Source organism: Lycorma delicatula, chromosome 2, assembly GCF_047948215.1.
Source record: "Lycorma delicatula isolate Av1 chromosome 2, ASM4794821v1, whole genome shotgun sequence".
Lineage (NCBI taxonomy): Eukaryota > Metazoa > Arthropoda > Insecta > Hemiptera > Fulgoridae > Lycorma > Lycorma delicatula.
This window is the reverse complement of record NC_134456.1, coordinates 146,924,751-146,939,445: the sequence shown is the minus strand read 5'-3', so window position 1 is coordinate 146,939,445 and position 14,695 is coordinate 146,924,751. Positions and strand designations below refer to the sequence as shown.

Sequence of the window (14,695 nt, the reverse complement as noted above, 5' to 3'; positions counted from 1 at the left end):
AGTGAAGTTAATTATAATCAGTTGTAACCTTTTTTTTTTGTTTTGTTTTATTTATAGTGGGCGAAGAACTTGAAAATGAAAAGGATAATCCAGAAGAAGGAATAGAAAGTGATGCTGCGTGGTGGAGTAATGTTTTAGAACCAGAACATTTTGAAGATATTAAGTCTAGTCCAAAGTTGTTGTTGCTTTTTACTATTTTAAAGGAATGTGAACTTATAGGGGATAAAGTGTAAGTTGTGATCGTTAATTTAATATTTATAAATTTTTATTTACTGTTTACATAATAAACTGAACCAATTTAACTTTTAATTGATGTTTGTTGGTTGTGATGTAATCACAACCAACAAACATCAAATTATTATGCATTTTCGATGCATAATAATTTGAGATGAAACTCTAATTCATTATTTTGTGTCAGAAACCAAACATCAGAATATGTAATGGAAAAATCAGACTTCACCAACCAGGAAAAATTCAAGCTTCTGTGTTGGTGAGTAAAATGATGCTAACAGTGTTGTGATACGTTGCAGTGATGCTCCAATTTATTACGATAATTTGGAAGAACTACATATAATCAACATTGACTACTATTTTGACACATTAGGAAATTAGGTAAAACCTGTGATAATGAAGAAACATCCCAGATCTTTACCAAAAGTCAACTGCGTTATAACTCCTGACCCCATACTCATCAAAAGATATGTGAAGCTATTCAAAAGTTGGTTTGGGAGGCATTGTCACATCACTAAACTGTTCCAATCTTGAAATCTTGAATTTTTTGTCATTTTAAGTTATTTTTTTAATAGTAATACTCTTAAGTTATTTGTATTTAATTTCTTTTTTTTTTGGTTTTTATACAGAGTGTTTGGAAAATTGCTGTGTACTGGAATTGTGAAAGTGTAATGACAAAGTTTTCTAATTATTACTCTGTATTTTATTTCATTATTTTATAGAAGTGGATATTGCAGTAACTGAAATAGTTTATAAAAGGTGTAGAAAATTACCTCCTTCAACGTTAATACAATACTGCACATGTTTCAGTTTGTTTTCAAACACTTGCTTTCAAACCAGTTGATGTACTGGAAGCTGTTGTTCATATGCCATTACTGCAGTTTTTAGTTTCTCAATTGCAATACACTACTTGTTTTGTTGCCCCCATAGAAAGTAATTTTGGGGTGTAGATTGGGTGATTGTGCAGGCCACAAACCCCTTAAAATGATTCATTCACCAAAGATATTTCATAAAAAAGTCATTGACCTGTTAGGTGTGTGGGCTGTGGCGCCATCTTGCTGGAACCAAGAGTGATTGATTTCCACTTCTGTTAACTGACTAATAAAGTCTGTTAAAACAACACATTAATGATCACTATTATCTGTATTTTCAAAAAAGATTGAACTCACAATGCACGTTCTACTCGCACCAACCAAAACTCCAATTTTCCCTTTGTGTAAAGATTTTATTCATGTAATTCACTTGGAGATTAGTTGTCGACCACATTTGTATATTTTCTAAATTAATATACTCTCCCAGATGAAAGCTTTGTAAAAAACATAATGTCAAGGATACCTACAGAATTTTTATCAATAAATCATTGTTTAAACCATTGACAATAATTTAATTTTGTGGCATGATCTGTAGTTTCAGTTCTTGAACACACATTACTTTGTAGAGGAAAAGTTTTAGTTCTTTTCTTACAGCTTTATGTTTGGTATCAAGTTCAATATTTTGCTGCTATGCTGACTTATGCATTGACTTTGATTTTTTGGCCACAGCATCAAAATATCAAGCAACTTTTGTTGTTCATTTTCACATGCTATAAAAGTTGTCATTCATCTCATCCTCTAAAGCAATATGTAACAGTGGTCCCAGAGGTTACAAAAAAAAGATGGTCTTCCATTTCAATCAGCATCTTTAACAGAACCTGTTGTCCAAAATTTTGGATAAGAGTTTGAACTTCATTGCTGGGAGGAACAGGAATATTTGGAAACTTCTCAGAAAACTTGTGCTTAACTAAATCAGTATACTTGTCACCTTCATGAAACACTTCATAAACAAGAAAAATGCGTTCCTCCACATTATGTTTCTTGCAAATATTGATTTTGATAAACGAAATTAAGCATGTTCAATCACAACACACCTGACATCTTGGTTTATTGCTCTATGGTATAGGTTGGTTGCCCAACAAACCCTTAGGGCAACCAACCTCATACCAAAGAATAGATTGCACCACATAATTCTAAAGCACATAAAGCTCAGCGATTTTCCAAACCCACTGTACAGATATGGTATCTACCAGAGAAAATTTCTTTACAGGAAAAAATTGTAATATTTATTATTAATAAAAATTTTGATTACAATTTATTCATCAAGTCTTTATTATGTAATTGTAAAACCCTATTTTTGTAAACGAGAAAAAAATTAAGACACATTAAAAGAAAAATATTTTTGTGAATTAACAGATTAATTTAAGCATAGGTTACGAAAACCTATTATATTGAAAGCATTATTTACAACGGAACTCAATACAATCCAATCCAATCGAGTGTAGCTGGCATTAGGCTTATTCTGTCTTATTCTCATGAAAACATTTTTTTTTCAAACAGGAATAAGTAAATGTGGTTAAATATAGTTTTATAATAGATATCATTAAATAAATATTAGACACTAAGCTAAACAATTAATCCTACCTAATCACTAAGAAGTTGAAAAACATAAATTAAAAAAAAAATGTTATTTTGGGATTGCTTTTTATGAGTCAACTAAGTATAAATGAACATGATGCATTCTAATAAAAAGCTTAACGTTTGCTTACTATTAAGTGTATTTATGTATCTTTTTCTGGACCATCAAATTTTATTTTATAATTTAAAGTAATTATTGAAACTACAGTGTTTGTTTATTATGCTGTCATTTGTTAACAGTAATGGTAATCAAGAGATAGAATTCATTCTTAGAAGAATTAGAATATATAAAATGCATTGAATTGTATAAAACAATGCTTTGCACATATTTTAGAAATACGTTACACAGTTTGAACTTCACTTTGGAAAGCAAAGTATGTATGCAGTGATAAACATTGTTGATTTACTACCAGACTAACATTAAATCTGTTTTTAAAATAAAAATATGCATACTGTGCTCTTAAGTTGTCACTGTTGACAGTATTTATTTGATCTTGGAAAGTCAAAAAAATATTATTTCCTTTTCCAGAATCCTAGGAAGTTCTTGGAATTTTTTTAAACAAATTGTTTTTCATTTGAAGCATTAAAAATGCCTCGGAATGTTGAAAAAACATTCTTCAATATACATAAATATTTTATGCCTGATACTTATTGATTTAATAAGCATCATTATGTCTGTTGCAATAGACTTAAGATTTTGGATTTGTACCAAAAAAAGTTGTGAAAAAAGTTTACGTTAGTTTAAGTTTGTACCAAAAAAAAATTTTATAATGGTTTATGTGCAGTAAAGATGTAATTGTAATTAACAGAAGTATATGCCTTCAGTTTTAGAATTTGCTATTGTAGAAACATGAATATTTCAATTCATTTTAATTATAGTGGAATGAAATCTATAAAAAAAATATATCAGCGATGGTTTTTGTTTAAATTATAAAGGTGTAAAAAGTGTAAACTGAGATTCTAATTTTTTTAACTTTTGTTTTTAATAATCTCTAATTCTAGGTTTTTTATTGTAATATTAAAATGTTCGGACTTGTACCATCTAATTTAATGTGTGTTAATTTGATTTTTATATGACCAAGTTTATAAAATTAACAAATTATTATGTTTTCAGATTGGTATTTAGTCAATCACTTTATTCATTGGATCTAATAGAGCATTTCCTAAGAAAAATTGATGAAGCAACCCAGAAAGGTGAAGTAAATCCTTTACTATGCAATCACACTGGTTCTTGGGCTCGTGGCCTTGACTATTTTCGTTTAGATGGTTCTACTTCAGGAGAAAACCGCACTTCATGGATTAAATGTTTTAACAGAGAAGAAAATATTAGGTAAAATAATTTTTTTTTTTTTAATTTCATTTTTATTCAGTACTAGTGTAAATAGATAGATATATTAAAAATATTCTATTTAAATTTATTTTGGTGCTAGTAGATAAAAATTAGTCTAAATACTATTTGATGACATAAAAGATTAATTTTGGATGATCTTTGTCAACCTTCAACATGAAGTGATGAATCAACCGTTTTGCTAGCCTGGTGTCAAAAAACCTTTCATCCAAAAATTCTGGGTTTCAATTCTGATTTGGCTTGATATTTTACACATGCATAAAAATTTATTTAGTGCAAAAAAAAAGTTAGTTATAATCAGGTACAAGTTGTGTTTACTGAAGTGTTATAAGTAAATATTAGAGGACAAATGATAAGAAACAATATAAGCATACAGCAAATTATTTACTTTTTCCAATTTAAAGCTACTGGTATAAGACTTTTGAATCAAAAATTGAAATCCAGAATGTTTAAAATTATTATACAGATTAAAATTCAGCTCTCAATTAGTACTATAATTTTACCAGATTTATTTTTTAAAATAAACATTTTGAAACACTATGAAGTAAAATACTTAAATTTGTATATATACCTTGTGGCAGATAGCATTCTAAAACTGTTTTGTTAGTTATGAACTATATAGATAGTTTTTTTCATTTTAGTAATAAAAGTTGTGTTACATCCAAGTCTAATATTTAATTAATCTTTAATAATAACTGTTATTATAGTTGATATGACAAATTTTTAATGTCGCTCACCTGATTAAAAATTTACTGCACTGTAAGATAAATAGTTGCACAACGTGGCTGTTCCTGATAAATAAAATTATGTAATTTTATAATAACAATATAAGCATACAGCAAATTATTTACTTTTTCCAATTTAAAGCTACTGGTATAAGACTTTTGAATCAAAAATTGAAATCCAGAATGTTTAAAATTATTATACAGATTAAAATTCAGCTCTCAATTAGTACTATAATTTTACCAGATTTATTTTTTAAAATAAACATTTTGAAACACTATGAAGTAAAATACTTAAATTTGTATATATACCTTGTGGCAGATAGCATTCTAAAACTGTTTTGTTAGTTATGAACTATATAGATAGTTTTTTCATTTTAGTAATAAAAGTTGTGTTACATCCAAGTCTAATATTTAATTAATCTTTAATAATAACTGTTATTATAGTTGATATGACAAATTTTTAATGTCGCTCACCTGATTAAAAATTTACTGCACTGTAAGATAAATAGTTGCACAACGTGGCTGTTCCTGATAAATAAAATTATGTAATTTTAAATGCCTGTAAAATGATTTTGAATAAAAAAAGAAAATTGTTAAAAATTATACACTAATATCAGATACAAACTTTTTACATTAACAAGAGGGTGGAATTTTTTTGCTAAAACAATCCAGTTTTCATTGCAATAATATATAACATTTTATGTTTAAAATATTCTATAAATAAGATTGAATGTACATAGTGTTATAATAGACCCTTTCTTATAATCAGCTGAATTCTATGTTCATTATGAAAATTTACAGTAATTGTTTACTGAATTCTATTATTTATTCATGTTTGTGTATTCTATGATGCTAAGTACTGAACAAATTTTTGGTTATGATGAGTTTTTAATTTTTATTATCCTTAATCTTTGAGATTTAAGGTTTAATTTACAAATATTGTTTGGATTTGAACTTCTGAGATCCAGTTATTATTAATGTGGGTTGTTTTTAGTTTCATAACTAATTTTTTTAGGTTTATTCATAAGCTATTTTTTGAAATTATTTATAGATTTTTTTTTACATTATATTAAAGAAATATTTATCAAAATCTGATGAAATATAATTTTTTTTTTAATGTACAACAGTTAAATAGTTTTGCTTGTTGAAAGACAAGAAAAGATTACTGTAATTAATTTGTTATCTGTCAATAAAAAATCATGTACCGTTTTAATTGCGACTATTTGATCTTAGTTTCACTAAACATCAGTGTTGATGTTTAATAGCATTTATGTACTATTAAATTTGCACTTTTATCATCCAGATGGTTCTGGATTTCCACTCAAGACATGAAATTTTTCACACAAATAAATTAATTTTAATGAATTTTAAATTGTGGTTAAAGAGTAATAGATTTTTAATCGCAAAACTTGGTTCCAGTTGAACTAAGCAAACAGAAATAATTGATTTTGCATGGTAATGGGATTGGTAGTTGTTCAGTGTAAGCACTATATCCAAGTAATCTTTATTTTCTGGATGACGTGTATTAAATTATGAAAATACTAAATAAAGATGCATTTCAATCATTTTTTTAGTTATTGAAGTTAACTCATGTTATTGTTGTGAAACATGAATAAAAAGACCGACCACTGTACTGTATTTTCCACAACATAACATAAATTTTCTAAGCCTAATGTAATCAAGTAATAATTTTTTAGGTGGATTTAAATTCTTCTAGTTAGTGGTAATTAAAATCCTAGTTAAGGCAGTTACTTTTATACTGATTTCTTTGGTGGTTGGGTTTCAATTAACCACACATTGAAGGAACGTCAACCTGAGACTGTACAAGACTGCACTTCATATACACTCATACATATCAACCTCTGAAGTAATACCTGACAGTGACTGCCGGAGACTTAAATAGGAAAAAAGGTAGTGATAATTAGGCCATTGTAGTTGTAAAGTTTGTATGTATCCTAAATGAAACCAATTTTAATTCAGATTGAATAATTATTCCTATATGCAACTGTAAAATTATGACTTCATCACAAAAACAATTTTTCTGAACATTAAAAAGGATTGTCTTAATTTTTTGTTTCTGCAACACAAAAATTTGAAAACAAAAATGTTGAATTTCTTGAAATTTGAAAACAAAAATATACTGTTGAAGTTACCTTGAAAGTTCAGCGTGAAAGTTTAATTCCAGATAATACTACCTAAAATGAAAAAAAAAAGTTTTGTATGTATAACAGTAAAATATTGACTTTTTGCAGAGCAAGATTATTTTTGATATCAACTCGAGCTGGAGGTCTTGGAATAAATTTGACTGCTGCTAATAGAGTTGTAATTTTTGATGCTTCTTGGAATCCTTCTTATGATGTACAAAGTATTTTCCGTATATATAGATTTGGACAAAAAAAACCATGTTATATCTATAGATTTATTGCACAGGTAAGTAATTTCTTAATGTTAGAATATTGTGTGATGATATAATAATAATTATAGAACATTTTTCAATTATTATTTCAGTGGTTTTGCTTAAACTGCATTTTCAATAACAAAATTGTTTGAAATGTTTTCCTGCATTTCTAAAGTCACTTTTAGGATGGACTTCAGTTACCTAACTTTAAAGATGGATATACAGTGTATTTCTCTGGTAGTATTCATCATTGCTATTAAATTGATAGTACTCCCACCTGTTCATAATGTAAAAGTTTTGGTGTCCTGTTAGATAAATTTTTGTTGGATGACCAGGTCGCCTTTCATTTGTTTCAAGATCAAACCGTAATGCTTCAATTTAAAATATTTATTATTTTTATACACGCAATTCTGAAATATAATATTATGTACTGGGTGACTACCTGAGAAAGTCAATGAGTTTTCATGGACTAAAAAATGAGCAGTCAGATCTTTATTTGGTAGAGAGTTTATATGATTCATATAGACATATTTAGTAAATTTTAAATTTTGATATAACATTTTCTTAATATTTACAAATGGGGAACTTTAGCATAAAAAAATCACAATTATTTTCATGTTAAATAGACAATGTAACATTTGGCCTACAAGAAAAGACATCCTTTAGTTTCTGTTTTTAGTAAATTATTTAATGATCTGAAGATTTTCGATCAATTCTTTTAAAATTAAATTAAAGAATTTATTTTAGAGAAACAATTTTTTTTTGGTTTTTAGATAATGTTGATTACATAACTTGAATTTTTTGCATACTGATTTTATAATGTGTTTAAATATATTCTCAAATATTTAGCTGCTCTCATTTTTATTTATAATCTTTTACTTTGTAATACTGTCCTGATCAAAGTTTCTTCATGGCTTCTCTTCATCCTCCTAGGCAAATCTTGGAGCAGCTCTCTTCTATGGAATAGCAACCACTGTTTTTGACAAGGTCTATGTAATGTGTCAATAAGTTATGGTTTGATTCAAGTATTTATTGACACTTGGATCATTTTATGATAGCCATTTCAAATATTTTCTTTGAAAATCAAAGTATATGAGTAGAAGGATATGAAAAGTATGTAATAGTGAATAGAGACAAGGAAAAATAACAAGTAAATTTATTTTAATAAAATAAAGTTTTTCTATCTCATTCAATATTTTTTTTTAATCCTTACTTCAATAAAAAGTATGCTTTATTCATAGTATTAGTGATTGGTTTGATTTTATTTATTTTTAAAGTTTTATTTGATAGGCCGCCTTTTGTATAATAAAATCCATTATGAAATTTTGAAATATATTTATTTTGTAGAAGTGTTGTTGGATAAATGAATACCAAATTTCATTAAAGTATCTCATTCCTTTCTGAAAGATATACATTTTTATTAAAAAAACACAAAATGGTGCAAAGAGGAAAATTTAAGCAGGAGTTATCCTCATGAACATTTTGTTTAATTTTTTAACTTTCTTGTCCTGAACCTAGTCCTTTAAATTTGGTTAGCACTCCTGGAACATGTTTTATAATCCTACCAACTTAGATTTAATCAAAAATAACCTAGCGCAGAACTTTACTTCTGCTGCTTCTAGGGTTAAGTAAAGCTCCTCTCCCTTATCCAAAAACTGAACGGTATATTGAGGATCCAACAGAATTTACTCTTTAGTCATAATCAGTTGTAATTGGGTCACATAGTTACAGCTTGTTTGTTCACAATGTTTTTTCAATATGATTATTACACTATCTCTATAAATTGGTGTATGTATAAGCAGCACTAAAATATGGTACTCATTGATGATTGTCTGATCTGCTTTATCTACACTATCAGCTTATTAATAAAAAAACTTTCTAAACTGAGGCACACTGTATTAATTGCTTGTAGAATTTTTTAAAAATCCAACAAAACTTTCCGTAAATTATTATCATTATTATATAAAAGTTGGATACTATTTTCCTATTGCTATACAACTTTTTTTTGTGAAAAATTTCCGTTCATGTCAGAAATGAAACACAACCTGTTATGGTGTCTTGGAAATGAACTATAAATTCATTTATTTTTATTTAAGTTATGAGTTTTCTCATACTGAACATTTCAGGTAGAAATAGATGTTTTGTAGAAATAGATTAGGTTTATTAGTGTATTTTTTCCTTTATTTCATTTTTTTTGTTTAAATTGTAATTTCTATATTTTTATGTTTAGGGTACTATGGAGGAGAAAGTATATGAGCGACAGGTTGCAAAGTTATCTCTTTCTCAACGTGTAGTAGATGAACAGCAAGTTACCCGTTACTTTTCACATTCAGATCTTTTAGAATTATATAGTTTTACACCTGCTGAGAAAATAGATGATTCAATTCCTATGCTTCCTAAAGTATGTACTGTGTTTGTTTGTTAGGTTGGTTTTTAGTATACAATATTTATATATATATATATATAATAATCAGTATTTTTGTGACCAGTTAATTTCTACTGACTTGTCTAGGCATGTTTCCTTGTACAAATTTAATTGCTAAAGTGTAAGTCGGTTATTCAGTAAGAATTAATTAACTCAATGCCAGCTTTATTTTCATTAAGTTTCTTACACCTGTCCCTTTTGACTAGTCCTATTTTTGACTTACAGGTGTTGCCATTTTTTTTAATAACATTTGTCAACATGATTTTTGTCTCACGAGTACCAATAGGTGTACTTAATGCAGTTTTTTATCCTGTTTCCAAATATGTATTCAGAATTTCTTATCACTCACAGTTTTTTTTTGTTATTTTAATTTTTTTAAATGTTTTTTCATCCATTTGTCCATTGTCAAGTAAAAGCTCCTAGAGTATTGTAAATATGATGAACCAAATGAGCTTACTCAAAAGGTAGCATTGCTACTGTTGTGCAGACATGTATAAATGTGATCTAGTGTAGCAAATGTTCATCAGAATTATGCCAGTTGTGAGATAGTAGTGAACCAGTAAACACGTCATTGTTAGTGCTTGTGTATCTGATATATATTGTGTATTACAAATTTACAACTTTATTTCTTTTAATTAGTTGTTATTTACAAAATGCCTAGAGTTTGTTTAAATCATCCTAACAATTTTTGTTATGTATGTGGTGAAGTGACGCTCCAAGTCCCAAAAGCGAAACCTTACTCCATTAGTAAAAAAGTGTTATAAACATTATTTTGGGTGTAAAGTCGGGAACCAAACAAGGGCCTGGGCCCCACATATCTATAGTTCCTCAAAATTTTCTTCTTTAATTTTTGCATCACTAATTTTAGGAAACTTCTGTTTTAAGTACATGAAACCAGAAGTATTGTTCATGGCCTTGATGAAATTCTTCATTAATCCTAGTTTGATATGTAAGACGTAGATAAACATTTTTTGGAATAAACAATGGGTCTTGTTTCACATTTTTCTGTTCAGGAATGAGTGATTCGCGTTTAGGTCATTCTTTTCTAATGTTTTTTGTCTATATCCCATTCACACAAAAAACAACAGTACTTTTGTAACCAAGCTGCAGACCAAGAACAAGTGCACTTACCTTCAAATAACCACAAATATTCCATTCATGCATTGCATATTGAAGCGTTTTCAATATAAATTTAAAATTTTTATACGTTTCTTTCACTAGCTGAGTGAGCCACAAGTAATAATGGGAATTTATTGCCATTATGCAGAAGCACAGCTTTTAAACTGGAGGAATCAATGAACAAGCCCGATTCTGTTGGGTTATGTTCATTTCAAAGTGTCTCCATAAGAGAATAGATGACATTACAAAACACTAAGCCATTTTTTTTACAAAAATAGTTTAAATTCAGAATGACGATTACGAGTACTTAAAAATATTAAAAAAAATTAAAATAACAAAAAAAAACTGTGAGTGACAACAATTCAAAATAGTTAACAGAACTCTATCTGTAATTAAAAAATGTGTTTGAAGTCACTTAACTCAAAATCATAAAACAATTTTACTAAGGGAATCATGATTTTTTTAGAATTGTTGCCCGTTTTGTGTTAAACCTGAAAATTTCATGAATTTTGGCAAGAAATTGATAAATTTTAGCCAGATTTGAAAAAATAATTTTTTTAGAACTGTTTGTACACAAATCACTGATAGACTGAACATTCCTAAGTTCCTGATCATTTTCACTATGTGTTCGAAATACACCTCTCATTTTGCATGTTATAACAAAATATAATATGAATAATATTTTATACAAAATATAAAATATAGCATGTTATAAATATTGCTGGAAAAAAGAAAACAAAACAATAAGATGAAATAAGTATAATATTATGATCCAGACGTCACAAACAACTATACACTATGATAAACATACAATGGCTCATCTTCATAGTGTGCAACACAACAATAAATACAGTACTGAAAAAAAGCTAAATAATTAAAATAAAGCATTCCTTTTCACTTGGAATGAATTATGATTTCACGGCCAACTCAAAATAATAACAAACGAACAATATTTATGTAAAATAAAAAACATAAACAGTCGTTAAGATCGAAATAATAATTTTTGTTTACCATCCGAATATTAATTATGATGTCACGTACGACTTTAACAGTAACAGACATAACCTCTATCAAGCAGACTGCCATGACAACCAAACATGTGATCAGTTGAAACGTCATTTTGACACTGACAAAATTTCGCCAAATCATATTTCTTGCATAAAATGAGATTTATGAAAAATCACCAGTTGGTCTTTTTAGCATAAAACTGAACCTGATGAAATTGTCAAGTGGGCTTCAAAGGGTTAATATATTACTGCTGTTGAGCTTATTATATTTAAAGAATCTTTTTTTTTTAGGATCGACTTATGGCTGACATGCTACAGGAATTCAAGGAGTGGATATACAAGTGTCACGAACACGATTCCTTATTAGATCATGTCGAAGAGGAAGAGCTAAACGAAGAAGAACGTAAAGCTGCTTGGGAAGATTTTGAAAATGAAAAGAAACGTGGCTATGCACTTCCCAATCTGAATCCAAACATGAATATTAATCCAGCTAATCAAGCCCAGTGGAATGCTCAAACAGCACAGTGGGCTTCTACTTATTATGGTATTTTATATTTTTTTTATTTTTGTGTTTTAATTAAATTACTGTAATTAAAAAAACTACATACATATTAAAAAAAATGTTTGGACATCTGTATTTTCTGATATTTCTGAGACCATCAGTTTACTGTTTATATGAATATTTATTACAGAATGAGGTCAGTAATTGTAAATTTTTATTCATCCATTTTTGCCTCTAGAAATATTTTAGAAATGTTCTTTGTTATCCCTTCTGTGATGAGTTCCTCCTTTTGTAAAAAAAAAAAGTTGCCTCAGATGTTCAAGGGGCTCATTTGAATGTCCAAAGTATCTAGATTTGGGCTTTTATTTTTTATCACTAATTTAACTCATTTATTAAGTGTATCTATGTATATATTGGCATATTTATTTCTAAGGTCTTCCATGAAAAAGTAAGTTATGTTTTTGAATGGAAAATGCAGCCACCATTATTTAGTGATTTAACCCTCGGTGAACTAATCATGTATTAAAAGCAGTTGTATCCATTGACCTTAAATTTTTGCTTTTCACATTGTTTCTATATTGTCAAAAAACCCCATTTCATTTTAATCCTATCTCTAGCTCACTCAAATTCAATACCACTTAACATTTACATCTATTTATGTCAATTTAACTAGCTTCAGAAAAAGGGAAGAGGTTTTCAGGTCAGCTTGTGCCTGTTTTTTTTTTATGTACAGCCAGTCCTTGCTGTTCATCAGACATCAATAATTATTTTTTTATTTTGTAGAGGATGTTCCTCATGATCTCATTGTATGTACATTTTTCCACTTAATGAAACTGAAGCTTTTTTAAATAAAATATTATTTTGTATAGACAGACTTTTGAAGATCTTTATTGTGTTGTAATCTTTAGTGTGTAATTATATATATATTTGATGTTATTCTAATATATGCAAAGAATTTTCACTTGAAATTTTGAGAAAATGTAATTTACATTTACATGGAAAAAATAATTTACATTCTAACATTTCGCAGAGCCTTGCTCTCTAATGCTTGGTAGCAGTCTCTTTACTTCACTTGTAAATGTTTTTTTTTTTTTTACACAAGCAGCTTATTTTAATAAGTTACTTATCTTTAAAAAATAATATTATTAAGACTTTTAAAATGTTACAAAAATCTGATGCAATGAAAATGCTCAAAAAAATTAAGTTTTCAGTTTTTTAAATTTAGACTTTTGACAGCATGAACTTCAAAATAACTACAATCAACTTAATTTGGTACCGACTTCAAAAAAATTAAGATTTAAGAAATGGAGTAATTAATTTATTTTACTTTTTATATTGGCAGTTTGTTTTGTGTTATTTTTTTTAAGTTAATTTTATTATACATCTTTTTGTTATACTTTAGAAAATTAACCGATTTTATTTCTTATTTCAGGTCAATTGTCAGTGTCAAATTTGATGAGTTTAAGAGAAGCTATTCTTCAGAGAGTAAGTTTATTGTGTAACTACAGTACTGAATATATTCCTTATGTTATGCACATATATATTACATTAAATAGATAAATCTTATATTTTGATCAGTAAACATGAATGCATGAATAAGATTACAATTTTAATTTATTAAATATCAGTCTATGTGACTTAATAATGATAACGGTGATCTAACAGCCCAGTTTTGAATCTTGAAAACTTGTTTCAGCTTGGGAGCTCCACAAAACTATTTATAATTCAGATTGGAGTATACATAATAATTTTTATTTAATAATGATGATACTTTTAGATGCTTCAAAGAAAGCAATAGTTTGATTTTGTTGTAAATGAAATCAATTTGATAATCCCAAGAGAATTTTCATCTAATAAAATATTCAAAATTTTTGCACTTAGAGCAACAGAAATAGATAGTACTTTCTGTATATTCATATAGAGAGTAATATGAATGATCTGAAGTTTAGAGGCAGATCATTAAACACAATAAGAAATGAAAGGTACAGAGAAAACTTGTGAAAATCCATTTCCATCACTTCTTGAAGTGATTATGTATATTAAACTTACTGCTATGTTTCTTACTTTCAAAGGGGATTTTAATGTAGAAATAGAAGTTTGTGATTTAATTTAAACTGAGGATTTTTTCTTTTCAGCTATCATTACTTCTTTATGACTTTTAAATTCATATTTGTTATTGATTTTTGTTTTCTGATATTTTGACATATTTTCATAAATATGTCAAAAATAAAAAAAAAAGAGTCCTTACAGAGACTTGCTCTAATTTTCATTCATTCATAATATTTGTCATATATATATTTAATATTATATGAAATATAAAGCACAAAAACATAGTATAGATGTTCAAAGGATAAGAAAGCGTAAGCACACGTCAATGCCCAAGGTGGGGATGGATCAGTATACACCAGTGGGAGGAACGGAGAATCAGCCACACACACATACATAAGTACGTATTGTGTGAGTGCGCTCGCTAAACAGTGTACTGAATGC

The 14,695-nt window shown here is 27.8% G+C and overlaps 1 protein-coding gene across 4 annotated transcripts in view; it reads left to right on the top strand.

Moving 5' to 3' along the window:
* The window catches only part of XNP (ATRX chromatin remodeler XNP), a 226,453-nt gene that overhangs the window by 181,442 nt on the left and 30,316 nt on the right, over positions 1-14,695 (top strand). For all 4 annotated transcript variants that reach the window (XM_075356424.1, XM_075356423.1, XM_075356421.1 and 1 more), the window contains exons 23-28: positions 58-229; positions 3,796-4,011; positions 7,007-7,184; positions 9,383-9,553; positions 11,995-12,247; positions 13,638-13,690. In XM_075356424.1, the coding sequence (XP_075212539.1) occupies positions 58-229; positions 3,796-4,011; positions 7,007-7,184; positions 9,383-9,553; positions 11,995-12,247; positions 13,638-13,690 (1,043 nt within the window). The remainder of the gene's footprint in view (positions 1-57; positions 230-3,795; positions 4,012-7,006; positions 7,185-9,382; positions 9,554-11,994; positions 12,248-13,637; positions 13,691-14,695) is intronic.